General features: G+C 43.6%; 2 protein-coding genes across 4 annotated transcripts in view; one reads left to right on the forward strand and one right to left on the reverse strand.

Moving 5' to 3' along the window:
- Window positions 1–22,293, reverse strand: LOC146020285 (uncharacterized). Of its 3 annotated transcripts, none has more exons than XM_083153276.1 (11): window positions 21,905–22,293; window positions 21,694–21,784; window positions 19,760–19,954; window positions 17,011–17,063; window positions 13,369–13,468; window positions 10,018–10,057; window positions 9,784–9,935; window positions 8,043–8,216; window positions 7,885–7,963; window positions 1,455–1,604; window positions 1–1,277 (listed from the first exon to the last, which is right to left on the reverse strand). In XM_083153276.1, exons 1-11 carry the CDS (start codon window positions 21,955–21,957, stop codon window positions 82–84), a joined length of 2,283 nt encoding a protein of 760 aa, XP_083009402.1. In that variant the 5' UTR covers window positions 21,958–22,293; the 3' UTR covers window positions 1–81. The 3 variants fall into 3 exon arrangements, with proteins under 3 accessions (XP_083009402.1, XP_083009403.1, XP_083009401.1); XM_083153277.1 differs by having other exon boundaries at window positions 1–1,271; window positions 9,784–9,938; XM_083153275.1 differs by having other exon boundaries at window positions 9,784–9,938.
- COQ7 (coenzyme Q7, hydroxylase) overlaps window positions 22,141–27,449 on the forward strand; it is a 9,117-nt gene continuing 3,808 nt past the window's right edge. The window contains exons 1-2 of the mRNA XM_083153278.1: window positions 22,141–22,298; window positions 25,117–25,316. Of these exons, the coding sequence (XP_083009404.1) occupies window positions 22,238–22,298; window positions 25,117–25,316 (261 nt within the window). The 5' untranslated portion in view covers window positions 22,141–22,237. The remainder of the gene's footprint in view (window positions 22,299–25,116; window positions 25,317–27,449) is intronic.

The following is a 27,449-nucleotide window of genomic DNA, read 5'->3' on the forward strand; positions in this document are numbered from 1 at the left end:
TGTGATTAAAGTTGTTTATTCTCTATTAATTGATTCAATCTGTGACATATTTGAAGTAAGTATATCAATATAAACATGCATTTAAGGGATAGGTACCGTGTAGTGTAAGTAGTCCGTATCTGGACAGCGTGTAAATGACCTGTTCAAGAACAATGCAGGGTATACCCTCATACTGTATTCTTCTTTATTATCTTCTGCCCCTGTAACCAAATGGCTGCATTTTACATGCGTTTCAGAGCCCTCATCTTCCGACAGGCTGAGATCCAATGACGAATCATATAACAGGTAGTCCTCATCCAGTGTGGAATCAGACACATAGCTACAACAATCACAACAGGAGCAGCAGTAACCAGATGTCTGTGCGGCATCACTGTCTAGCTGGACACATGACCTGGTAAAGCCATGGATATGCGTATCAACTTCATTGTCTTCATCAGCTTTAGCTCCATGATCATCTGTTGCTTCAGCATTGTTCAAGCAATCAGAACTAGGCTGAGAATCTGCTCGGGGTGCGTTGGTAGTCACGTTGTCCACAGATTCAGAGAGCACTTGATGTAATAAGAGAAGCTGTGAGGCTCTATCATCAAACTCATCCTTTGTGCTAGCACTAGGTAAATAGTGTGAACCCTGATTCATGAAATCAGATGATGCGCTTATGGATCCTCTTGTGTCTCCATTAGTCAAACCAATGCTTGTATTTGTCTTAGCATGTCCACTTCCTCCATCAATGGCAGATGACTCCTTGCTTTCATGAGGGAACCCTGTGTGGCTTGCTGGGCTGCTTGCGTTCCTATCATTCGGAGTAGTAAGTGCTTCTGTCTGTACTGGAAGACTTCCAACACTACTTGTGGTATTAGTGACTACATTATTATCTAAGCTGTTCTCACCAAGAGGAGATTGCTGTGAGCTACCGTCTGATGTTATAGTGTTGGATGGTGGCTCCACCACCATGGTGGCCTGATCAGACCCATTTATACTTGTCCCATCTCTATTTCCTGAAGGTACAGTAGGGGATCCCATTTCACATCTGGAACCCTTCTGAGGCTGTCTATCTGCTGGAGCAGGTTTCCTTATTACTGTCTTCTGTGTTTCTTTACTTTCCGCTCTTCTTTGTGATGCAACTGATTTGCTAGCATTTGTCTTAGGAACCTCTACTTCATCAGGATTAGCTATTGTAGCAGTGTCCACTGGTTTGCACAAGATCATCTGAAGTCCTGTGGATGTGATTAGAGGAGAAGTGTTCCTGGGGTCATGCAGCTTAGCACCTTCATCTGAAACTGACAACCATCACAATATATTATGTTTTGTGTAAACCATTAAATGAAAAAGGTTCAGCTGGAAATGATATATACTGTATACAGTATTTGTTTTGCAGAAAAGATTTAGGTTTGTTGTACCAGGAGCAATACTCAGTAATTAGCCACACCCACCTCACTAAGCTGACTACCAGTTACCTTTGGCTGCACTTGCTGGTAACACTGCAGAGACCGCCTCTTTTGCATGAGCCACCACAGTCCGGAACGGAGAGAGCCACTTGTTACATGGGAACACATAATCAGTTGTCCCTTTCTTCACAGTAATACTCCAGCAATAGCACCTGCAGCCTGACAAATATACATATTAGGCTAGTCTATGCCTCTCTGGGGGACATGTGCATACACTTTATATAACTGCATTGGCTATACTTTATATCTACATTATATATCCCTGCATTAAAGTGCTGCACGTTTCTGAATCGCAGGTGCTTTTCTCAGGGTATAAGAAAAGAGACATAATGGCATTTATATTTTGAGGTGACACCAAGTTAAAATAAGCAATGTAGCCCACAGAAATTCAATATCCCATTCAAACAACACGCAGGCATTGCTTTCACATAAGAACTACATTGTGGGATTTAAAAATAATACTCTGCTTTTGAGTAGAACCATTAAATCATCATCTTTCATTCTCCATTTATTAGTCTGTTTAAATTGCTAGCGTGTGGTAGACGCAGTCATAGTGCTTAACCCTTTTTATAACAGAGCGCAGTATTGTACCTCCATAATCAGATGGCTTTTATGTTAATAATGCCAACTATGAAACCGTAACACAGCTACATTTTTTAGTCACCAGTTCACTGGATTAAGGAAGCCAATCCTGGGCCATTTTTTCAATCCTGGATCGAAAACCTCTTAATTCAGGGATAGGCCTCCAGATGCCACTCCATGCTGGGAACTGCTGGTTGGAGGGGGGCACTTTTGAAGAGGTAGGCAGGTGCATAGGTGCCCAGCGTGACCTCTAACATTACATTGCACAGCCACACAACTTGGTTGCCCTGATGGTACTCAGCAATGGATTGAAAACCTGGCACTTTTGGGCCTAAATCCTGGAATCCTGCCTAGTTCAGATTCTAGTGACCAAAGAATTTACTTTATATAAGTACGTCTCATAAAATTTAATTATATCTAAACACAGGGTATGTTAGTAAGTCCTACTGTAGTTCAGGAATAATTGTAATTCCTAAACAGAACAGACACATGGATTTTTAATAAAAAGCGAAGATTCTGAAGCGTCCATCTACCAATACATCTTGTGCTATCGTATTGCCATGACATTATTTGGCTACTGGAACGCCCAGCTACATCATTCTGCTACCGGAACTCCCAGCTACATCATTCTGCTACCAGAACGCACAGCTACATCATTCTGCTACCGGAACGCCCAGCTACATCATTCTGCTACCAGAACGCCCAGCTACATCATTCTGCTACCAGAACGCCCAGCTACATCATTCTGCTACCGGAAAGACCAGCTACATCATTCTGCTACCGGAAAGACCAGCTACATCATTCTGCTACCGGAAAGACCAGCTACATTATTCTACTACCGGAAAGACCAGCTACATTATTCTACTACCGGAAAGACCAGCTACATCATTCGGCTACCGGAACGCCACCCAGCTACATCATTCGGCTACCGGAACGCCACCCAGCTACATTATTCTACTACCAGAAAGCCGCCCAGCTACATCATTCTGCTACCGGAAAGACCAGCTACATCATTCGGCTACCGGAACGAGCCCAGCTACATCATTCTGCTACCGGAAAGACCAGCTACATCATTCGGCTACCGGAAAGCCGCCCAGCTACATTATTCTACTACCGGAAAGCCGCCCAGCTACATCATTCTGCTACCGGAAAGACCAGCTACATCATTCTGCTACCGGAACGCCACCCAGCTACATTATTCTACTACCGGAAAGCCGCCCAGCTACATCATTCTGCTACCGGAAAGACCAGCTACATCATTCTGCTACCGGAATGAAGCCAGCTACATCATTCTGCTACCGGAAAGACCAGCTACATCATTCGGCTACCGGAAAGCCGCCCAGCTACATCATTCTGTTACCGCAGGGCTGGGCAATTGCGGCCCTCCAGATGTTGATGAACTACACATCTCAGCATGCCTTGCATCAGTTTCAGTATGGCCACATAGCAAAACTAATGCAAAGCATCCTGGGATGTGTAGTTCATCAACATCTGGAGGGCCGCAATTGCCCAGCCCTGTGCTACCGGAAAGACCAGCTACATCATTCTGCTACCGGAACGCCACCCAGCTACATTATTCTACTACCGGAATGAGCCCAGCTACATCATTCTGCTACCGGAAAGACCAGCTACATCATTCGGCTACCGGAAAGCCGCCCAGCTACATCATTCTGCTACCAGAAAGCCGCCCAGCTACTGTACATCATTCTGCTACCAGAACACCCAGTTACATCGTTCTGCTCCTGAAACACCTAGCTACATCGTTCTGCTTCTAGAAAGCCCAGCTACATGATTCTGCTACCAAAGTGCCTAGTTTGATCGTTCTACTACCAAAATGCCGAACTACATCATTTTGCTAGTGCAAATTAAGTAAGATGTTCTTACTTCAGAGTGTAGGCAATGTTTACTGCTGTAACTGGTGTCAACCACTTAATAAATTGAAAAAAAATAAAAAACAACAAACAAAAGCCACTGAAGCTAAATTACTATCAGTGCGAATGTGCAATAAATCATGGGAATATGTAAATATCTGTCTAGTACAAGCAGTCACGGTGGAAGTTAGTTTAGAGGCAAAGACCAACGTAGTTTTAAGGCAATTACCATTTTTCATTTAATGACTATGTCATTGGAATCTTGTAGGCTCCTTAAAATTGTGGGCTATTGATTTTGGCCCACTATTTCTAAGTGGTGTCACATGACCTGAGCAACAGGATTGGTGCCCAGTGTAGCCACTGAAATGGGACATCAAACAGGACAAAACTTACTATTTGGCATGCTTTATGAATGGTAACATCAGTTCCATTATCACTGGGCTGGGTAAGTTCCATACAACTGGCCCAATAATGATGTGTATATCATGCCAGTGATCAGGATGCCAGCAGTTGCCGGTCTCACCTTTGTTTTCATTTAAAACCCTTTAAGTGCCAACATCTCTGTGAGAGATTTGCAAAATACCCTCTAAAAATGCCAGCCTCGCTCACATTTGTTATATAAATCCCAAGAGAAAATGTTGTGTAAAAAATGATTATATTTCCTATATAAGGTAAACATTACAGGTCATTATGATGAATATAGAAAAAGAGGTATACAGAGCTTGGGTTATTCTGAAAGATGGTCAGACACAAATGTGTTGAAAAAATACAAATACATTTATTATATAAGACAATTTAAAGAGAATTCTCTGTATATGGAAAAAAATGAAAAAATTGCGCAATGAATTAAAAAGAAAAAAGGGGGGGAATGGTAAAAACAGTCAATGCATGCACATAGCTCCAAATGAGATGAAAAGGCAGTTCTTAGGCCCAAATTATTGGGGATAGTTACCACCAATGATGATCTAACTTCAAGGTCTAGTGAGTTGACCAAGGGGTAATTCCGGTCTAATTCCCTGCTTGTGGATCCAGGTGACCTCAGATGAAATTGGAGCAGGAATGGTGGGTGGAATGATGGATATGTCACCGCCAAGAGTCACTGCAAAGGAGGTGTCGACCTGTAGAGCACAGGGGGATGGATGCTGGTCCGGAGTGAAGTTCACCGTGATGGAGACTGGTGCAAGGTGTCCGTATGGGCCTCAGGTTGGGGCCAAACAATAGATGAGGCTTTTGTGTAGGCTCTTGGTTGGGGCCAATCGAATGGTGGGGCTCAACGCGTTTCGACATGCTAACACGTCTTCATCAGGAGCTGTAATGACTGGTAGTGTGGGGAGGCTGTATATATACCTCCAGGGTCAATTAGGGGAGTATTCACTTGGGTCATGTGACCACATTCTTAAGAACAGATATACAAATAAAAACAAACATATGAATACATGCAGTAATAAGATAAGAAGTGATGCACAGGAGAATGTATCAATTGGTTATAAAATCTCAAGCAAATCACATAAAAACAGGCAAATGTTAATTGTTCTCAGTACATATTGATAAAGTTTTAGGTCACGTGACCGGGACAAGTCACGTGATGCGGAAGGTGTGTGTGTAATTAGCCTCATATCTTCATATGGGGCGATCAGATACACACTCGAGTGAGGGAAGGTGTCACATTAGGTGGCGGTATTATGAGCGCTCTCTAGAGTTGTGTGTTGTACATAGAGCAGGCTTTTACAATCTATTCCGCACACTCCGGTGTTTCATTGCCGGGGGCGGAAGTGACGTTTTCGTGGAGGACAGAAGTGCCTCCCGAACGTCCTAAGTTTGGTTGGCGGAAGGAGTGTGATTCACGCTGTAAATCGCAGAGCGGTGATGGTAAGACACAATGACAGGTAGAGTGGGCGGAAGTGCCGCAGCGCCATTAGTATGGCTGGCAAGATATTTACTGTTAGGGATTCTGTATAATCCAAACATCAACTCTGACCGGAGCGTGCGGAATAAATTATAAAAGCCTGCTCTATGTACAACACACAACTCTAGAGAGCACTCATAATAGCGCCACCCAATGTGAAACCTTCCCTCACTCGAGTGTGTATCTGATCGCCCCATATGAAGATATGAGGCTAATGACACACACACCTTCCGCATCACGTGACTTGTCCCGGTCACGTGACCTAAAACTTTATCAATATGTACTGAGAACAATTAACATTTGCCTGTTTTTATGTGATTTGCTTGAGATTTTATAACCAATTGATACATTCTCCTGTGCATCACTTCTCATCTTATTACTGCATGTATTCATATGTTTGTTTTTATTTGTATATCTGTTCTTAAGAATGTGGTCACATGACCCAAGTGAATACTCCCCTAATTGACCCTGGAGGTATATATACAGCCTCCCCACACTACCAGTCATTACAGCTCCTGATGAAGACGTGTTAGCATGTCGAAACGCGTTGAGCCCCACCATTCAATTGGCCCCAACCAAGAGCCTACACAAAAGCCTCATCTATTGTTTGGCCCCAACCTGAGGCCCATACGGACACCTTGCACCAGTCTCCATCACGGTGAACTTCACTCCGGACCAGCCTCCATCACCCTGTCCTCTACAGGTCGACACCTCCTTTGCAGTGACTCTTGGCGGTGACCAGGGGCAAACGCAGGATTTTCAGAAGGGGGTTTCCAGAGGGGCGGAGCAAAGCCGAGTCAGTTAAAGTATTATAGATAGACCAAATGTATAATAATAATTAATATATATATATATATATATATAGTGGAGTGGGCTTATAATTCATAATATTCTGGTGGGAGGACAGCTTGCTTGACTGCAGATCTCGAAAATAGATTTCTTAGATTTTAATGGAATTATAAACTAGAGAATCCAACCTAACAAATGGTATTGGGGACTAGGGGATCAGAGTTCAGGAGGCAGAGCAATCCGCCAACGAGTATATAAAACTACATACCAGGTGTGTGGAGCTGGAGCAGTAACCAGCTGCTAGAAGGTTGATATCTCTGGTTCTGGGAAAAGTAGAGACAAGCTTCTAGTGTCAATCAAAGGGGGAGAGTCCCAGCTTTTGGAATATACCCTCAGAAAAACTCTACGTCTGACAGAACCTGAAATATCTGCCTGGGAAAAGCAATTAACAGGCTTGGATGGGGACCACTGCTTTGACGTCAGATATCTCCGGTTCCCAAGGGCCGATTTTTAAAATTCTTGTACCTATGGAAAGAGGGGACCCTCAGATTTCAGACTGCTGGGGGGGTTTCTGGGTACTCAGAAACCCCCCCTGCGTGCACTACTGGTGACATATGCATCATTCCACCCACCATTCCTGCTCCAATTTCATCTGAGGTCACCTGGATCCACAAGCTGGGAATTAGACCGGAATTACCCCTTGGTCAACTCACTAGACCTTGAAGTTAGATCATCATTGGTGGTAACTATCCCCAATAATTTGGGCCTAAGAACTGCCTTTTCATCTCATTTGGAGCTATGTGCATGCATTGACTGTTTTTACCATTCCCCCCTTTTTTCTTTTTAATTCATTGCGCAATTTTTTCATTTTTTTCATATACAGAGAATTCTCTTTAAATTGTCTTATATAATAAATGTATTTGTATTTTTTCAACACATTTGTGTCTGACCATCTTTCAGAATAACCCAAGCGCTGTATACCTCTTTTTCTTTGTCCACCATTTAACTAACAGGGAGCTTTACACACTCCCATATACAGCAGCTTTAACTGGCTCCGTGGTTCACTCTCTTCTTACCCTCATTATGATGAATATAAATGTTTTCTTGGCAATTTTCACACCTATTTTGACAAATTCACATGGCACTCAAAGGGTTAATACCTCTTCATCTAATTTCACCTTTATCTATGAAAGTCCACATTAAGTTCATCTCACATTAATATAAACTTTCACTCCCAAGTAAGTGCGGTACAACCACACCAGTAGAACACTAGATAGAGAGACTACCTTACCTTTCTGTTTTCTGTCAACTCCTATAATTACATGCTTCAGCTCTCCAACGTCCCTTGTTTTCACGTGACAAATATCTGCCTTCCATCCAAAAGAGAAGGGTTATGATGTGATCAATGCCATTGCCAGGCTTTTGCTAATAGAGGAGAACAGTTCCTACCTGCCCAGCACAGGATCTGGTTGTGTTCGATACAGAGGTTTGAAGGAAGAGTGTTCTAGAGCTCCCATTCTCACCGACTAGTCTCACACACAGGGACAGTTTTGCTTCCTTTGGAGAGCTGGCTCCTGTATTGATAACAATATCATACTCTATCTTCTCACTTGTCGCTCTCACCTACAATGTACACAGATATTATATATATATATATATATGCAATAAGATCGCACTCCATACAAAATATGCAACCGCTGGGGTGATGTCCAGAACTTTCCTTACAAGAAACAAAGTCCATGTATATAAAGACCAAAAAGACACACTCTCCAGACTGTTTGATGCAAAATAAAAAGCTGTGTATTTGTATTCACATAGACATCATAGTATAAAGAAGGGTACTCAACGTTAGCGTTTCAGTCCATATAGGACCTTCCTCAGGAGTTAGACAACAAGGGCATCCATTTGGGGTGAAGCACAGCGTGGACCACACAGTAGGAACCTGCTGTGTGGTCCACGCTGTGCTTCACCCCAAATGGATGCCCTTGTTGTCTAACTCCTGAGGAAGGTCCTATATGGACTGAAACGCTAACGTTGAGTACCCTTCTTTATACTATGATGTCTATGTGAATACAAATACACAGCTTTTTATTTTGCATCAAACAGTCTGGAGAGTGTGTCTTTTTGGTCTATATATATATATATATATATATATATATATATATATATATATATATATATATATATATATATATATTGTTTTTTGGGTTGCAAATCACAGTATGATGTATGTAAAATGCAGTAACACTAATAAATCAGCATACGGTATGGCTCTCAGACAATACATGGCTTTAGAATGACAACTGCAGTAATACATTGATATTCAGGGTATTCAACATGCAAAGTGCAAAGTTGCAGTAACCCATAGCAACTGAGCAGCAGTTAGGTGACATTCTTTGGTTGAGAGCTTGACAGTGCAATCTGTTTTCTCAATAGTACCTCAAAACTTAGGGGGAGATGTATCAATCCTTCCAAAGTGTGGGGGAGTGCACAAAGCAACCAATCAGCTTCTGCATATCATTTTATAGAATGCAATTGATAAATGCTAGGTAAAAGCTGATGTTATTTGTTATGGGAACTTCTCCGCTTGTCCAATGTTTAGAAGGCTTGATACATCTTCCCCTCAGCCTTCTATAGACTTAGAATCCTAATGACAATAGTGGCTCCTGCAGCCTATGTTCCTGTATCTAGGTTATCATGGTCTCGGGGGCTAATTCAGCTTATGTTGCTGATTACCCCCCAAAAAGTGACCGCATTCTAAGGGCAGTGGTGACACAGCGATTGGGAGCATCCACACTGCATTGAGGGGATGTGGTCCAGACAACGCAGGTGTTTCTAGACTGTAATGGAGAGGCCATGGTGGCTGTGTGCCGCTGCAACCCAAAACATGGAGGCTTCACAGACAGAGGGCTACCCTAAAGATGGAACGCTTCTGTATAGCGAAGTGATAGCATTTTTACAAAGCAATTGCAACTTACTGCAATCGCGGGGAGGGACCCAGCCTTGCCCTGTACTGGACATCCCCCCACATGCTAGCAACAGGAGTTGTAGTTTTGAGATTTTTCACAAAACAACAACTTATGCTGAATCAGGACCTCAGTCTATACCAACTAAAAGTCAGTAGACAAGAACACAATGGATCCAGACACACAGTACAATGTATAGCTACATGGGATTAGCAGTAACGTACAGTGCGATTATTCATAATACCAACATCCACGTTGCAGCCTGTGTGGCCCAGAGATGATGTCTCTGTATTGGAAGAATGATCTGGCCAGGAGGTCGGAATATGTACACATAATGACGGATGGGATTGTCCCACAGCTCTTTTCAAACCAGTTTCTGCTGTAAAACATGAAGTCAATAAAATATCCCATGAATTAATTGTGTACACTGTTACATGTTAGTCTCTAGGACTACTTACGTCTGCCTTGTTGATAGCCTTGCCAAGGACAAACTGGAGTCTAAAACAAGAGCGAAAAAGGAATAAAAAGCACATAACTATAACACACAATCCAGGGAAGTATATCTTAAGAACTCATATACATATGCTAGTGAACAAAAAAGACAACACTCTAATTACTGTAGTGATGTACGTGAGTATATGCGATGTAGTGCAGCACATAGGGAGGTATGTGCTGTAGTGCAGAACAGGGGGGATGTAGTACAGTGATGTAGACCCGCATATAAGGTAATATAGTTATGCAGTGCAGTGAATAGTGGGCATGTAGTGTAGTCATGTAGTCCAGTATATAGGGAGGATGTAGTGTAGTGATGTAGAGCAGCTCATAGTTGGATGTATTGATGCAGAACAGTGAATATGGGAGATGTAGTGCAGTGATTTAGCACTACTGATAGTTCGGAATATAGAGGACTGTAGTGCAGTGTTCTACACTACAGAATATAGTGCAGAATGTAGTATGTAATGTAATACAGCATATATATGGGTTATAGTGCAGTTATCTATCTATCTATCTATCTATCTATCTATCTATCTATCTATCTATCTTATATGGGAAGCAGGACGTCACACTAGAGGTTTGTGTAAATGTTCCGGTGCCAGGTCCTTAAATATATCACAAGAAAAGAAGAAAAGAGAGGTTGCAAAGTCAGATGTTTTAGGAAATATTCATATGTTATGTCATGATTTTATTGAGATAGTATTAAAGTTTTATTAAAAATGTCCACTGTGTTTTTCTTTTATTAGCTGAAACTCAGGGGCATATAACATTTAGACGTGGTGAAATAGAGGTTAAAATCACAAACTTTTGTCATAGACAACATACATAAGTATAGAAAATTGTGTAGCAGTTTTTTTTTTTTTTTTTTTGAAATACAGAGCCTGTGTTATGCTGTGGAAACGTATTGTAAGAGATAAGCACTGGTTTCAACTTTTCAGCTATATTGCTAGTTTGTTGCTCTATTATTTGGCATAGAGCCCAGGCTTTTTTCAAAGGAAGAGCAATAGTCACAATTGTAGTATTGATATTTATGTTCAATTATTTAGACACAATTGTTGCAGTTTGGCAGTATTGTCTGGATGTTTGAGTATTCTGCAGGTATAAGCAGAGAGATGATGTGATCAGCTAGTATAGTGGTAGTGGGCTGGGGTTTGGTTAACCCTTATTCGCCCTAGTTGCTTTTATGCTCTATTATCCCTCAAGCCTTTAATAGGGGTCCCTGTCGCTTTCTCCAGATCATAAATCACATAGCTTTCACAAATAATGTATTTCTAGTTTCTACACATCTGTATCATATTGCAAGCATTAAAGGAGCCCATACACGCTCCGTTTTAAAGCTCCGTTCTGTACTTTTAAAGTACACATCGTATCGGATCGCATCCCTAGTGCATGCAGTGTGCATGCACTGCGATCCGATACGATGTGTACCTAGTACAAAAAGTATGTGCAGCACATACTTTTTGTACCGTACTATGTGATGTGCGGGAACATATCATATTTATTACGTATCCCCACCAATGATGGATGTTCTGGTGATCACTTGATTGCTGTGTGCCAATCAGGCATTGTTTCTAATCATCTCCGTGGTGAGAGCGCTTACGCCCTTCATGAGTTACATGGGTAGCGTCTGATGTCTGATGCGGCTGTTTGGCGGCACCTTCCACACAGCAGCAGCAACCAGCGTGGAGGGGGAGGCGGGTGGGTTTCAACTTTCAGCGGCTTCCGGACCCAGCACCACGGTGTCCTCATTGCCTCGTCTGCTGCCAGTGACACAGGCTGCGCGGCTAGCTGGGATATGAAGTCCTAGTTACACCTGAGCTCCTGCAGCAGGATGTCCAGGGGACTAAAATGCCCATGAGTCTTTGCGCTCCATTGAGGAAGCAGGAGGAGGAGGAGGAGGGGGGCAGCAGCAGCATAGTGTGAACGGGACAAGGTGCTGCTTATAGGGCAGGTTGGGAGTGATGTGGGTGGGAGTAAGGGGTGTTATTAATGTAATTGCTGTAGCCTATAGTGGTGAGTTGGAGCTGGAGGCAGGACCTTGATCGGTGCAAGGCCACGCCTCCGGTGTTAACGTCACTGGACCGTGATGCGTGGTCCCCATGCAATTGTGTATGTATTTTATGTATATAGCAGTTGATAGGTACGTAAAAATTGTCTCAACTCAAAGGTGAATATACATTGCAGAAGCCAACTTTTTGTTGAGCTTTAAACTAGTGTTGCATAACGATGAACATGATGCTGTAAAGGGTTAGTCACTGTTAGACACTGAGGTGGAGGGGCTCTACCTGGGATTAGGTGTATAAGGGGATCTAACTGCCAAAATGTGCATAAGAGGCACTGCCTACCATGATGTGCATAAGGGGCACTACCTGGCATAATGTGCATAAGGGGCTCTACCTGACATAATATGTATAACATGTGGAGTAACATGTATAAGGGGCTCAACTGTGGTGTAATGTGGGTAAGGGGTTCTATCATGGCTTTATGTGTATAAGGTGCTCCTCTTTGGCATATCATGTATAAGGGGCACTACTGTGGAGTAACAGGTATAAGCGGCTTTACTGGGACAGTGGCGAGCACTGTACACATTTTGAATTTGGGAGGAAGCACCGATTCATTTTCTGGCCCAGGGCATCAAAATGCCTAGTTACAGCTCTGTAAAGAGGGATAGGTCTGGCATGCATATGCCCAGTGTACAAAATTCATTACATAACTAGCTCTCTGGCCGTGCTGAAAACGACAGTTCTAATACATATTTGAAACAAAGTTATTTAAATGATTTCACATTAAGTCGGTAACTGATGTAGACAATTCAATCAAGTACATTTACCTTTTTCGATTAACTATTCAGTATATTCCCTTCATATTTTTTTGTATTCCCAAAACTTTTTTAGCAGTTGAGTAATTAATGGGCAAACTGCACGTGTCTAAGTCGCACTACACTGAGATGGTTGTTGACAGTCAGAGACCGTTTGGGGGAGATAACATGGCAGTAGCACGAGGTGTGGCGTGACTGGTTCCTGGGAATGTTACTGCTTGCTGCTGCAATCCACTATAGTAGAAAGGCCTTTGGGGCCATAGATTGATGCTTACCAGATGTGCATCTCTGTATTTAAGCGGTGGGTCAGAAATGCTGAATTATGGTCATCTAGATACAACTGCTGGCAGCTGCAACATCTGCATATTTGCAAATGGTGGCTGCATACAAATTCGCAGCTCGGAATGCATTTGCATAAATCTCTGAATCAGGCTCTGAGACAGTGACCCCACTAAAGGCACAGCCCTGCAGGAACATGCTTGCTGCAGCTACTTACTGTGGCCACAATGAGATTTGCAGCAGATGTAACAAGTCTTCTGAGTTCTCCATGTGATATACCTGGCAGGGAGAGGCTCGAACCGTCATTTTCCAAATCACTATAAAAGACATATACATGTTGTTCTGTTCATATAACCACTTAGTAATTTACACCTATTTACAGGCCAAGTCCACCTTTAGTGCGCATATTTATTATACTATTAGGATTGTTTTTACACAGCAGCATACGCAGGGTTTACACCAGCTGTTAGCACACACATTCTAGTATCATACTGCTCGGTGTATCTATAAGACGAGTGCAATGTCTGCGGATACTGGGCCTGTGTCAGACTCAGCACCTTTTGGTAGTCGCGCATCTGCGACTTTATTCAAATAAATTCTATAGAGCCGTCCCTAGTGTTCATCTGTGTGGATGATTGTGTAACACGTGCACCATACACGTTTTAGGGATTTTTGCATATGCAAAGTAGCAAAAAACATTCCAAATACTCAATTCCATGAACATCAACATTGCTCGCTACTCATTAACAGACGCACTATATAATACGTTGTCTCTATCATTCCCATTCAGCACATGGAAGTCCGAGTATACAGGCATACTTTCCAACTGTCCCTATTTTCGCAGAAGTATCCTGTTTTTTGGGACTGTCCCACATCCTGCCCGGGGATGGCAGTGTCCTGCAGTGGGGAGGGGCAGTTAGGAGTACCCCCTGCCTCCCACTGCTCTGCTCAGCAAAGCAGCGGGGAATAGACACTGTTTTCATGCCCAAAGCGACTATTCCGTAAACCAAGGGGCTGGGGCATGGCCAGCAGCTCACATAGTGCTGGCCATGCCCCATTAGTGAAGGAAATGGGTTCATAGCTTTCGGCCACAAGACCCTTCGACTAAAGGGTACTTGTGGAGTATCACGGCTCCCATCGTATGGCATCGTATGCCATATGTAGTGGCATACGATGGTTTACAATGCGATGCGATTTTTACCGATTTTTGAGCATTTCTGGTCAAAAATCGTATGCGATCGCATCGGATGCCATACAATGCCATACGATGGCATATGATGCGATGCGATGCGATCGCACCCGATTTTGCACTGAAATGCATCAAAATGCATTGAAATGTGTAGTAAACTTGTGAAATGCCCCCAAATGCCATTTTTCATAGTGTACCACCCCCACTATCAACGTCAACCCGAAGCGCGGCGAGCGCAGCGAGCCCACGAGGGGCCGCGGATACCTGTGAAGCCCGCGAGGGGACGCGTATAGCTGTGAAGGTATCCGCGTGCACTCGCCACGCTTCGGGCTCGGTGGCTCGCCACACTTTCTATTCTCAACTCCACGCCGACGTGGATAGTGGGGGTATGAAAAGGTCGTAGGACGCGTACCGCTGCGCTCGCCACGCTTCGGGTTGACGTTGATAGTGGGAGTGGTACACTATGAAAAATGGCATTTGGGGGCATTTCACAAGTTTACTACACATTTCAATGCATTTTGATGCATTTCAGTGCAAAATCGGGATCAAATCGCATGCGATTTGATCGTATGCGATGATATTTTTTAGCATACGATCAGCATACGATCAAGGTCGTGGGAGCCGTGATACTCCACAAGTACCGACTAAAGCTACACCCCTTCTCTGGGACGCAAGTGTATATGTTTTGGGGTGAATTCAATTCAAGAAATAGACATCTGCCCAACTAAATCAATGCAGCAGTAGCTGTGCTTTATGGTACTTCTATCTTGCACAAAGGTGTTTGCAGCCACTTAGAGTAGTAAGTGCAAATTTGGGATAAGGACAGGTGCAATAATGGTGTGAAATGCGGTGCATTGAGGACTGTTTATGATGCCTAGTGAGTGGTCTTATGAAGTAGCTAACCACAATTTTTCAGCTGGAGGGTATATAGTAAAGTTGGATGTACCAATACAGTCAATGCAGTGTACATCTGCAATCAGCCTTTCCTCTTCATACTCTCCTCAGCAGACCTACACACTGGGTTACTTTGAGCTGAAAGCTGCTCATTTTTACCATTTGGGCTGCTTTCAGCTCAAAAGCTGCCCAGTGCGTACAGACCGGCAATGAGCGGTGAGTGCTGATATGCTTCCGCATCATTGCCAGCCGCTGCCGCTCATCTGTTGGTATTACTGGTATTGCTGGCGTCCTGCGATTGGAAGCCGTCCACCCCAGGGAAAATCACTTGGACAGGCGAAAATCGCTCAGTGTGTATGCACTGACCAATATTCAGCCCAGTGATTTTCCCCACTATCACTGTGCACACCATACTTGCCTACTTTTGATAACAAAACTAGTTTCAGGGAGATTATGGTTGGTAGTAGAATTTTGCATAAGACCCATTGAGGGGGCGTGTCATGCTCCACCCAAAGGGTGGGTGGAGATATTGTGAACGTGGCACCTAGAAGCGTGGGTGTATATTACTACATCTGAGGAATCTTTTAAAACTACATATCCAAATGTAGATGATCCCCAAAGCAGTTAGTAAGAGCTACTATACTAGGTAAAGAAGAGTCACTAGTATGTTTCAGGGATTGTTCATCTATCCTTCTATCCTTTTTTTAGGTAAATATATCTAACGTAACAACTTGAACCTATATGGAAAATGCACCAACCCTTGTGCTCTGAACTGGTCCTCCTTCATCTTGTATCATCTTGGCGATAAATAATAGGAGCGGATCCTAATTTGATTATCAACAACAGTGGCTATTTTAGGGCGCTATACACTTATTTTAATTATAGGTCTTTATGTCATTGTAGGTGTTATATTAAATGTTATTTTTAAAACTCCTCATTGGTTTTAGCGCTACTTCTTTCTCCTCTTTTTACCACAAGGGTTTAATGCTGCATTGGAACAAAAAAAAATATGGTACTTGTTTCCTAGCACGGCGCCCACGATATTCAGTCGTATGGCATTTTTTTCATCGCATCGCATGCCATATGCCCTATGCGATGCAATGCGATTTTAAATTGTATAAGCCCCCTAATGGGTTTATACAATGTTAAATGCACCCCCACGCCACCCCCACTATGAACGTCAACCCGAAACGTGGTGAGCCCGCGAGGGGCAGCGGTACGCGTCCTCCGACCTTTTCATACCCCCACTATCCACGTTGGCGTGGAGTTGATTTTATATAGTGTGGCGAGCATAGCGAGCCACCGAGCCCGAAGAGTGGCGAGCCCCGCGAATTACTTTACATGTATTCCGCGTCCCCTCACGGGGCTCGCTGCGCTTGCCACGCTTCTACACTATCTAAAAACAACTACACGCCGACGTGGATGGTGGGGGTATGAAAAGGTCAGAGGACGCGTACCGCCGCCCCTCGCGGGCTCACTGCACTCGCCACGCTTCGGGTTGACGTTCATAGTGGGGGTGGCGTGGGGGTGCATTTAACATTGTAAGCACCCATTAGGGTGCTTATACAATTTAAAATTGAATCGCATTGTATGGCATTGTATGCCATATACAATGGTATCCAATTTTAAATTGTATACGATTGGGTGCCAATCGCGTCGCATCGCATACCATTGTATGGCTTATGGTATGCAATGCGATGGGCGCCGTGCTAGGAAACAAGTAAAAAAAATATTGTTTAGATTTCATAACTATGTTTTAATACCCAGAAGGATTACCTGCATTTCCACTTTATACTTCTCAGATGGACACGATTACTAGAAAAACAGTCCTGTGATAACAAAATGGAAAGGTAAATACATAGTTGGATAGTAAGATAAAGACTATGGGGGTTATTCTGATTCACTCGGAAAGGCACAATCACTCCCTAATGGACAAAACCATATGCACTGCAGCTGGGGCAGATGTAACACGTTCAGAGATAGTTAGATTTGGGTGCGGTTTGTACTTCAAACTGATATCTATATTGCAGTGTAAAGATAAAGCAGCCAGTATTTACCCTGCACAGAAACAAAATAACTCACCCAAATCTAACTCTCTCTGCACATTATAAAAAGTCAAGAACATTTTTTTTAACGTTTTTAGGACCCTTCACAGCGCTGGACCATTGGATTTAGAGTGAACTAGATGTTCAAAATATGGTTCACCACTTTTCATAAAAAATATCCAAATTTTATTGCATTCAAAATATTGTGAAAAACTTCAATAAAAAAACACAAAAAAATTAAAAAAAAAGTCACTATTCAGATACACAGTCAAAGGGAGAATTTTGATGTAATAAACCAGACTTTTTGCGGTGCTCCCTCTCTATGTCAAAAAATGGCCTTAGGGATAAGATGTTATTCCCGGATACCCCATAAACGTTCAATGCTTAGATTGGAAAAACATTTTAGAACCTAATAGATTGGTTGCTATATGCATCATTCCATCCTCAAAAGAACTCCCATCTTAGTAATATTACTCTCCAATGGAAGACTAACTCCCTAATGCCACTTTCATAAACCTATTAATAGAACAACCAAAGGAATGTACAAACTTTGTACAGGCCACAGTTACATAACTAAGATCTGCGAGGGTAATCCTGAAAACAAGGTCCATTTGTGCACTCCCTCTGTGCAGGTCACTTACCCTCCCCAATTCTTGGTTTCTAAAATTAGAAATTGAAGGTGATTTGAAGCATGGCATCTGATTATACTGCAGATTCGTACAGTATTTAGGTCACTTTTGTATGCTTTACTCAACTACTGTAATTGTCATTGCATACAGTCTGTTTATTATTTGAATGAGCTCTACTGTATTGTAAAGTTTATCTTAACTCTGCCTACTTGTTTTAGTTTTGTACTATACTTGCTGACTGTATAAATTGTGACGATGCATATGTTTCAATAAATAAAAAATTAACCCTATGATACAAAATCTAAATTCAACTGTGATATGAGGAGTTTTATTCAATTCTTGAATTCAGAAATGGACCTGACAATATTTTGTGTGGAATATTCAATAACGGACATACAAATATGCTTTATGAAGATCAGGATGCCTATCACTTGTCACAGTTTTGGGTGGGAGGTTTCAATTATCTACAGTATAGTCCGGATCTTGCTCCAAGCAATTTTCACCTTTTCACTAAGCTCAGAGTTCCTGGGCAGAACATGGTGATGAGGAATTGTAGACTGCAGTCAGCAAATGGTTTAATGGATTGGAAGCAGCCGAGTACAACTAGGGGAATCTAAAGCAAATCTTTACAAGCAAAGTAAAAATCCCTTATCCGCAGATATTAAGTATCCACTGGATACATCAAAGAGGGACCACAGCAGGAATTTCCGATCCCTGCTGCAATCCCTCCCTCCCATCGCCACAGGCCACCCTCCCCCCCATAGGTTTCTATGGGGGATTGGCCAATGTATCAACATAGTAGCCTATGGGCCCCGGTGGCAGTGCGGTCAGCGGGGGGTCAGAGCGCTAACCGTGCATGCGCAGACCCCCGGTTTCCGGCTCAGGACTCTTTTCGGAGCCTCCGGTATGATACATACAACCGATGGGATCGCATTGTTTATGTGATCCATGATAAATGGGCCCCTTTGACTTAATACAGCAGAGTTATAGAACTATTTATGACAATTATGAGAGCCATTATTTTCCTGGAGGACAATTCCCCAATAGGCCGATGTTATCTGATAACACTATCTGAAACATAGTGGACTTATTTCACCCTGCATCAGCACCATCCGATACAAAGAATGGCATAAACACTGACTGTATGAAGTTGTGAATTTGACTATGTGTTATATATAGGGCCTAATTCAGGTTCACTTGCAAAAGCAAATTCTCTCTGTAATGGACAAAACCATGTGCACTGCAGGTGGAGCAGATGTACCATGTGCAGAGAGAATTACATTTGGTGTTCTATTGTTTCTGTGCAGGGTAAATACCAACTGCTTTATTTTTGCACTGCAATTTAGATTATCAGTTTGAAGTACAAACTGCACCCAAATGTAACTCTCTCTGCACAAGTTACATCAGCCCCACCTGCAGTGCACATGGTTTTGTCCATTAGAGAGAGAATTTGCTTTTGCGAGTGAACCAGAATCAGGCCCATAGTGAGTTCTCTATGCAGGCAGCACAACAGTTATTAGAAAACCCTCTTTATCCCCATACCTGAGCTCTTTATTAGGCAATGGGGCAGATGTATTAAGCCTTAACAAGAGATAAATGCAAGGGTGAGAAGGAGAGATAAACATCCAGCCAATAACCTTCTAACTGCCATGTTACAGGCTGTGTTTGAAAAAAAGTCAGTAAGGAGCTGATTGGCTGGATGTTTATCTCTCCTCATCACCCTTGCAGTTATCTCTTGTTAAGGCTTAATACATCTGCCCCAATGTATGTAATCCTGCCTGAAACTATGACTATTACAGTAAGTGCCGTGGAATTCCCTGGAGCCTATGGCAATGATATGTTTATACATACAGGAATGGTGAATGATGACATCTTCTTCCTGATCTTCCTCTGCACTTGCTGCTTCCGCTCCTGGTCTATTTGCACGATCTGGTTCCATTCCGCACCAGATTTCCCACCGCAGCTCTGGAGGGAAGCTATCACTTTATTCTCCAGATAGTTTTTCTTGGATCTCTGAGTAGGATGCAGTGCGGGAGTCCCTGCAAGCTGAATTACAAATACTGGGGTTATTATTGTCTTCACACATCTTCATTAATATTAATTACAGGTGTTACGCAGCTTACCGATCCCCAGAGGGCCTGCCCTACCGCCTGCCAACCATTTCAGGGGATGTGTGACTAAGACACATCCCCTCGCATGTCTCGCTGGCGGAGAAAATTATCGCCGACCATCAAATGATTTCTTCAGGCTACGCAAATATAAGTCAGTGAAGACCCCCTATGTGTGTGTAACTTCTTATGTAGTAGGGACTTGCACACAGGAACCTGCATACAGCTATATTGCAAAAAAGCCCTCATTTATATGTTCAGATGTGGTTGGAGTTGCTATCACTGCTTACATATAAGGAATGTGGTAATGCAGTAGAGAGCGTTACACCCCCCCCCCCCCCCCCCCCCCCGCTGCATTACTCAACTGAGCTGCTTCCTAGGATACAGAATCAGAACATCTGATGCACTATTGGCCCATGAGGTCACGCAAGCCAGCTGCCATATTTGCTACACAGAGAAAATTCCATCCTCTGACAGGAATTCTGCCTCCTTCCCTGCAACACAGGTGACATGACTCAGTTTTGGGAAACAGAGGCCTTTGCTGCCCGCTCCCTGCTTCCGAATGGCATGAGAGTGTCAGTCACTGACAGTCTGAAGCCCCCCTGCATCCACCATGAGAGAGCTGTACTGCATGGATACATGCATGCGCAGTATGAGCAGGAACATCAATACATGTGCCAAAGATCCTTTGGGATTTAAATGAGGGCCAATATGTGATTTAGAGATTTTTGGAGGAGAAACTGTTCCAATACTAAAAGGAGGGGTACACACTAGGATTTTCATTAACGATATGCACAATAACAATATGGTTAACGATATCATCGTTCATATCATTCAGTGTGTATACAGCAGTATACAGAAATAACTCCAATAGGTAGCACAGATGGAGCCTTATAACGTGGGACTGTCAATGAAAATGATAGGCAGCTGTTCACAATGTACTACATAATGGGCACATACTGAAAAGTATAACACTGAATTTATGATAGCGTGAAGCTCTGATATGTTGAGAACTACCTGTAGGAGAGCCCTCTACATACAATGTACAGCCTCCCCATGTGGTCCGTGCTAGGGATGGCCATCGTTGCCTTTGCCATCGATGGCAAAAGTGCACCTGACCATCGATGGTGCATAACTATGCAATGGATGACCATCGATGTCTTTGACTGATTGACCTGTGGACCAATCAGAATGTGGGGGCGGGGCTTCGTGGGTGTCCTGGGTGGGGCTATACTTCCTGTTCCTGGAAAAAGCAAAATGAAACTATTCGTTTAAGCTTGACATCGATGGTGGAAAACCATTGGGTGCTCCCCCATCGATGTCAAAACTATTCGACATCGGCCATAAACCATCAATGTTTTCTAAACATCAATGGTCGATACCCATCCCTAGATGGTTTTTGCTACATGCCCGGACCATACAGGGAGACTTTAATCTCTCCCTCCTCCTCTCCTTGGTGACAGGTGTCACAGGCAGCCCCCCGGACAGGACACCCCCGGACAGGCACTCCCCCAGACCAGACACTACAAGCTCTAGAATGATAGAAATTGATGAATTCAGCCGGTTCCGACTTTAACCATACTCATAAATATATAATTGAACACCACCGTATTAGCAGACGCAGAGAAGCGGTTCGCTTCAGTATATGGCGGAAACGCTCCAATAATATGAACTTACTTGATAGAGTCTATAGTTTTTATTTGAATCCTTCTGAGTCACAGATAGATCAAAGGCAGCTTCCTTTCTCTCCACATCGAGGTAATATTTTCTGTCATTGAGAATAAACAGTAAATAATTATATAAAGGCGTACACAACTTAAGAAGTTAAGTTACAGAGTGAGCATTGCCCATTATTGAGATCGGATAATCTGCAGAACCCCCAACTCACAGCCTGGCAGCCACTGCCGGGATAATGTCGCTGGTGGGCACCCTGCATTCCATTTCTGCTGCTGTGTGCTGCTACTCACTGTATATGTACAGAGGAGAGGGTGTGGTGCCGGCAACAGGTTACCTAGGCAAGGCACTGTCCGCTAGGTGAGACTTCAACAAAATGGCTTCCTAAATTGCAGACCCAGACGAGCGCACAGTCATAGTTCTAGAATGCAAAGCCCAGCTGGTAGTATCCTAGCAGCGGCCGCCTGGTGGATGACGTCAGATTAGATCGACAGTGACAGCCAAGTTTCTGGCAGAGAAGAGAAGGTCGATTCCTTTAGTTGAGGAGATGGAGAGGGCTGCGGGGCTCAGGCTCCGACAGCTGGTCTCCAGCCTGCAGGGGACGCCAGGTAACGCCATTATGTGGCAGCTGACACACATCCTAGGGCAGTACTAATGAGAGTCTAATGATAAAAATGGAGGTTCCATAAACGGACCATAATAAACAACTACAAAGTTGTTGTTTTTTTAGTTATGAGGTCTTAAATGCGATTTGTGGGGAGGGGGAGAAGCCTTCCTATGCCCAGGCACAATCTGCTGCTATTTCAGTATTTCAATCATAGCTGCCTACCCTCCTGCATTCTGCATGAGACTCCCTGAAATAACAGCAATCTCCCTCTCTCCCTCATTAGTATAGCAATCTCCCTCATTTCACATAGCCCACGTTACACCGTTACATTTTTGGGGGCAAAAAAAGGAATGAGATAGATTTTTACATTGAATCATCAGTGCCATTTCCCAGCACTTTACCAAGTACAGTATCTCTTACTAACTGCTTTGGGCTCATCTACATTTGGATATGTCATTTTACAAAATTCCTCTCAGATGTAGCAGTACAAACCCACGCTTCTAGGTGCCACGTTCACAATCTCTTTTCACAATCTCTCCATATATGGAGCAAGACACGCCTCCTCAATGGGGCGCATTGCTAAATTCTATTACCAACTATAATCTCCCTGAAACTAGTTTTCAAAAGTAGGCAAGTATGGGCTAAATGGCCTTGGAAAAGTCTCATACGCAGTGTCCTGGAGGACTTGGTTGCCCATGCTCTGACCCTGGTATAAAAGCAGCGTTGATATTGATGACCACGTGGGATTGGTCACACTCAGTGAAAACGGGATGCGGTCATCTATTAGAATGAACTTAGGTCTACAGTCATTAGGTCGACCCCACTAGGACGACTGGCAGGAAGGTCAACCTGACTTAAGGTCGACATGGGCCAAGGTCGACATGACTTAAGGTCGAATTTGCATAAAGGTCGACATAAGGAAGGTCGACTGGTCATAAGGTCGACATGGGGTTTTTCACTGTTTTTTGAGCCGACAGCCTGAGGAAGGAGAAGCACTCTCCGAAACGCGTTGCTGTTTCAACTGCCAGTGCACTTGCACTTCATTTGCCACTTGGACACTTTCAGAAAGGACGCATTCTGCACTTTCTCCTGGGACCCTTACCCTCAAGCCTTCTGCGGTGGTGCCGCAGGTCTTATTGCTTTAAGAAAAGCCCACCGCAAACACCATTCAGGGTGAGGTTAAATGTTTGTATTTATTTCCCAGTGTTTTTAAGTGTCCTGGTGTAATATGTTTGTATTTTATCTTGTAATAAATTGTTGTTTTTAAATTGAAACAACTCACATTTTATTTATGAATGTGCGCCAAGCGATTCCCTATTTTTCCATATAAAGAGCCGACATGTGCCGACAGGCGGTATTTCATGCCCTGCCATCCACTAGGGCGTGGTGGAGGTTATTAAAGCTGTGGCGAGCGAAGCGAGCCACCGTGCCCGATGCATTGCGAGCGTCCGATTCTCATTGCCAACTGTGTCCATGTCGACTGTGTCGACATTCGGATAAAAAACAGTGAAAAACCCATGTCGACCTTATGACCAGTCGACCTTCCTCATGTCGACAACTCCCAGTGTCCATCTTTGACCACCAGCCCCTAGTAGTACGTTGATCAAGTCCTCACTACTTACATTTAAGCTGTAATGTGTATTGAACAATGGCATTTATTTTACATGTAAATTAATTCTGTTATTTATTTACTGGGTACTTGTGTCCTAGCACAGCCACAATCGCGGGCATCGTGTGTAATTTTTAGTGGTATACGACGCGACCGACGCGATGCCCCCGATTTTCCCATTGAAATGCATTGAAAACAGTGAAAATCGTGTCGGTCGCGTCGTATGCGGCTAAAAAAGGCTTAAATGGTGCAGAAGCGATGCCCACGATTTCCCCATAGGAAACAATGTTAAATGGCTCAATGTACCCGCGATGCCCCCGATTTCCCATAGGGAACAATGTTAAATGACTCAATTTCACCAAATCATCATAGGGACCAATGGTAAATGGCCCAGAAACCCCCAAAAACACCCCTGAACAGTGCAATTTCCCCCTAAAAGTATTTTACGCCACCCCACGATCAACGCGAACCCGAAGCGTGGCGAGCGCAACGAGCCCGCGAGGGGCGGCGGTACGCGTCCTCCGACCTTTTCATACCCCCACTATCCACGTCGGCGTGGAGTTGAGAATAGAATAGTGTGGCGAGCACAGCGAGCCACCGAGCCCGAAGCGTGGCGAGCGGACGCGGATACCTTCACAGGTAAACGCGTCCCTTCGCGGGCTTCACAGGTATCCGCGGCCCCTCGCTGCGCTCGCCACGCTTCGGGCTCGGTGGCTCGCTGCGCTCGCCACACTATTCTATTCTCAACTCCACGCCGACGTGGATAGTGGGGGTATGAAAAGGTCGGAGGACGCGTACCGCCGCCCCTCGCGGGCTCGCTGCGCTCGCCACGCTTCGGGTTCGCGTTGATCGTGGGGTGGCGTAAAATACTTTTGGGGGGACATTTCACTGTTCAGGGGTGTTTTGGGGGGTTTCTGGGCCATTTACCATTGTTTCCTATGGGAAATCGGGGGCATCGCGGCTAAATTGAGGCATTTAACATTGTTCCCTATGGGGAAATCACGGGCATCGCGATTTTCCCTTACGATGCCCACGATCATGATCGTTGTGGCCGTGCTAGGAAACAAGTACCATTTACTGTAATGTTAAGTTTTGTCTTCCTTTACTGTTCCTTTGTACGGCGCTGCAAAACACTTGTGGCGCCTTATAAAAAATAATAATAACAAAACGGTAACATTTAATTGCTCCTGGTTTCTGCTCTCATCAACAGGCTGGAAGGGGCAGCGCTGCTCTCAGGTGTGCAGTGTTCCAGTCAGGCTCTGCAGCTCACTGGGGTATACAGATAGGGAAGACAAGGCTCTGCTGGATCGTATAATACGTGTAGACCACGCTGGGGAATATGGAGCAAATCGCATTTATGCTGGACAAATGGCCGTATTGGGAAGGACGTCAGTAGGACCAATTATTCAGGTTAATATGTCCTCATTTGTGATTTAGGTTTTAATGTTCTATTGACTAGAAATGACGTGCCTGTGGGAAATTAAACATAGTGCCAGGCAGTGGGCAAGTGTGGTGATCATCAGCACCACCAAGGATGACCATTCGGATACATGAATGAAAGAATAATATTATTATAAATGTTTTAATACATTGTTGGTGCAGGTTAGGTGCATACACACTGTACAATTTTTTGACCAATTTCAATGAAAGACATTTCCCTTGAAGCCAGTGTCCTGGACGAAAGATGTTGAGGAAAGATATTGACGACAGACGAAAGACGAAAGATCTAGCTACAGTTTATAGGCTCTTTTTGAAAGATATCCCAATTGAGCTGCATGCACAGTTGACTAACAACCTTGATAAATAACTGGCGGGTATGGGAATCATCATTCGTCGTTCGACGCAAACGCACTGAAAGATATTTTGACCAATTTCATTTAGAATGGCCAAGATGAACGAAATTGGTCAAAAAAGTTGGTCAAAAAAATTGTCCAGTGTATATGCACCTTTAGAGTCACAGCACATAAATACAATACAACAAGGAATCTTCTAGAGGCATAAATATCTCGGTAAACCAAACACAGGTTTACAGCCTGTTTCCCCGTCCTGCCAATGCCGACTCCGACGATCAGGGATCTGTGAGGGAATTGTCAAAATACTGCATGTTAAAAAAATCTCTGTCATGCCAACTACAATCATTTTTGGGTCTGAATTGTTGAATCAAGGATTTCAGATATGTTGGATTTCCCTGATCCTCCAACCCAGGCATCAGCAGGACAGGGAATTGCCCAGATAGCCGCCTGATGTATATACGCAACTTAACCCTTTGAGTGCCAGCATCTCTGTGAGAGATGTTCAAAATATCAGCTAAAAATGCCAGCGTCGCTCACATTTGTTATATAAATTCAAATAAGAAATGTTGTGTAAAAAAAAAATATATATATTATATTTCCTATATAAGGTAAAAATTACAGGTGGTTATGATGGCTAAAAATGTTTGGATGGCAATAACTATTGGGGCATTACTGTAAAATGGTGATCATATTCAGCATTTGGCTGAGGTAACAGAAGCTGACAATATATAATACTAATGATTGTAACAAATGTACAAGCCAAACAAAGCCCCTCATGACCATTTCTGTTCTTGTAAGTGAATAAATACCACATACCCCGTAAAGATCAAACATACATTTTTAGCAACTCCCACATCTTAAATGAGAATAAACTAATTAATTAGGTCACAACAACTGAACCTTTTAACCACACCTGCATGTTGTATGCAATGGGAAGCTACAGTATGCTCGGATGATTAGATATTTTCATTAACAAGCAGGTGTACCTAATAAAGTGTCCCCTAAGGGTATATACTGTATACATAGGGCCTTATTTTAAGTTAGAGCAACTCGGAAAAAGGAGCAATTTTCCCCAGTAACAAACCAATCTGCAAGGGGAGCAAATGCAGCTTTTCAACGAGAGAAAATACTGACTACATGAAATTATGCTAGAGTGCAAGCTGGTCTAACTGCAAACCTGCCTGACTTGCATTGCAGCAATGTTTGGCTACTTGGTGCAGTAAGTTCTGTCCCACAGCAGGCATCTATTGTAGTGCAGATGGTGAGACAGTGATTTGTCCCACGCTCATTTCCTCATTTATGATCCATTATATGCCAAGTCGTTGTAAGTATAGTAAAAGGCTAACGCTGGGCACCACTATACGAAGTGTACCCAGGCCGACATCAGCAATGGGACCTGCCATAATCAAGTGCATACATACCTGCCCTTGCAGGCGGGTATGGCAGGGGCCATGTTGTATTCGGCAGTGTAGCCCTCGCTAACCACATCCACCATTGGCCCTACATGTAGAGCCAATGGAGGATGTTGCTGAGGACTTGTGGTAGCATGCCTTGTGGTTACACACTAGACCAGGGGTAGCTAACTCCAGTCCTCGAGAGCTACCAACAGTTAACGTTTTCCATGTCTCCTCGCAGAATCACAAGGGAAGTAATAATCTCCACCTGTGGATCTTTTAAAATGTCTCAGTCAGTAATGAGTGCACCTGTGTACCTGCGAGGTGAGCTATAAAACTTGACTTGTCGGTAGCTC

The sequence above is a fragment of the Crinia signifera genome, chromosome 7 (assembly GCF_055691185.1).
Source record: "Crinia signifera chromosome 7, ASM5569118v1, whole genome shotgun sequence".
Lineage (NCBI taxonomy): Eukaryota > Metazoa > Chordata > Amphibia > Anura > Myobatrachidae > Crinia > Crinia signifera.

Excerpts from the sequence above, each read along its gene's own strand:
- LOC146020285 (XM_083153275.1), bottom strand. The coding sequence starts at position 21,957 with ATGGAATGCAGGGTGCCCACCAGCGACATTATCCCGGCAGTGGCTGCC. Across the intron at positions 21,785-21,904 it reads CCGGCAGTGGCTGCCAGGCT|AAAATATTACCTCGATGTGG; the intron begins GTGAGTTGGGGG and ends TCTCAATGACAG. Across the intron at positions 13,469-17,010 it reads AGTATAAAGTGGAAATGCAG|TGATTTGGAAAATGACGGTT; the intron begins GTAATCCTTCTG and ends TGTCTTTTATAG.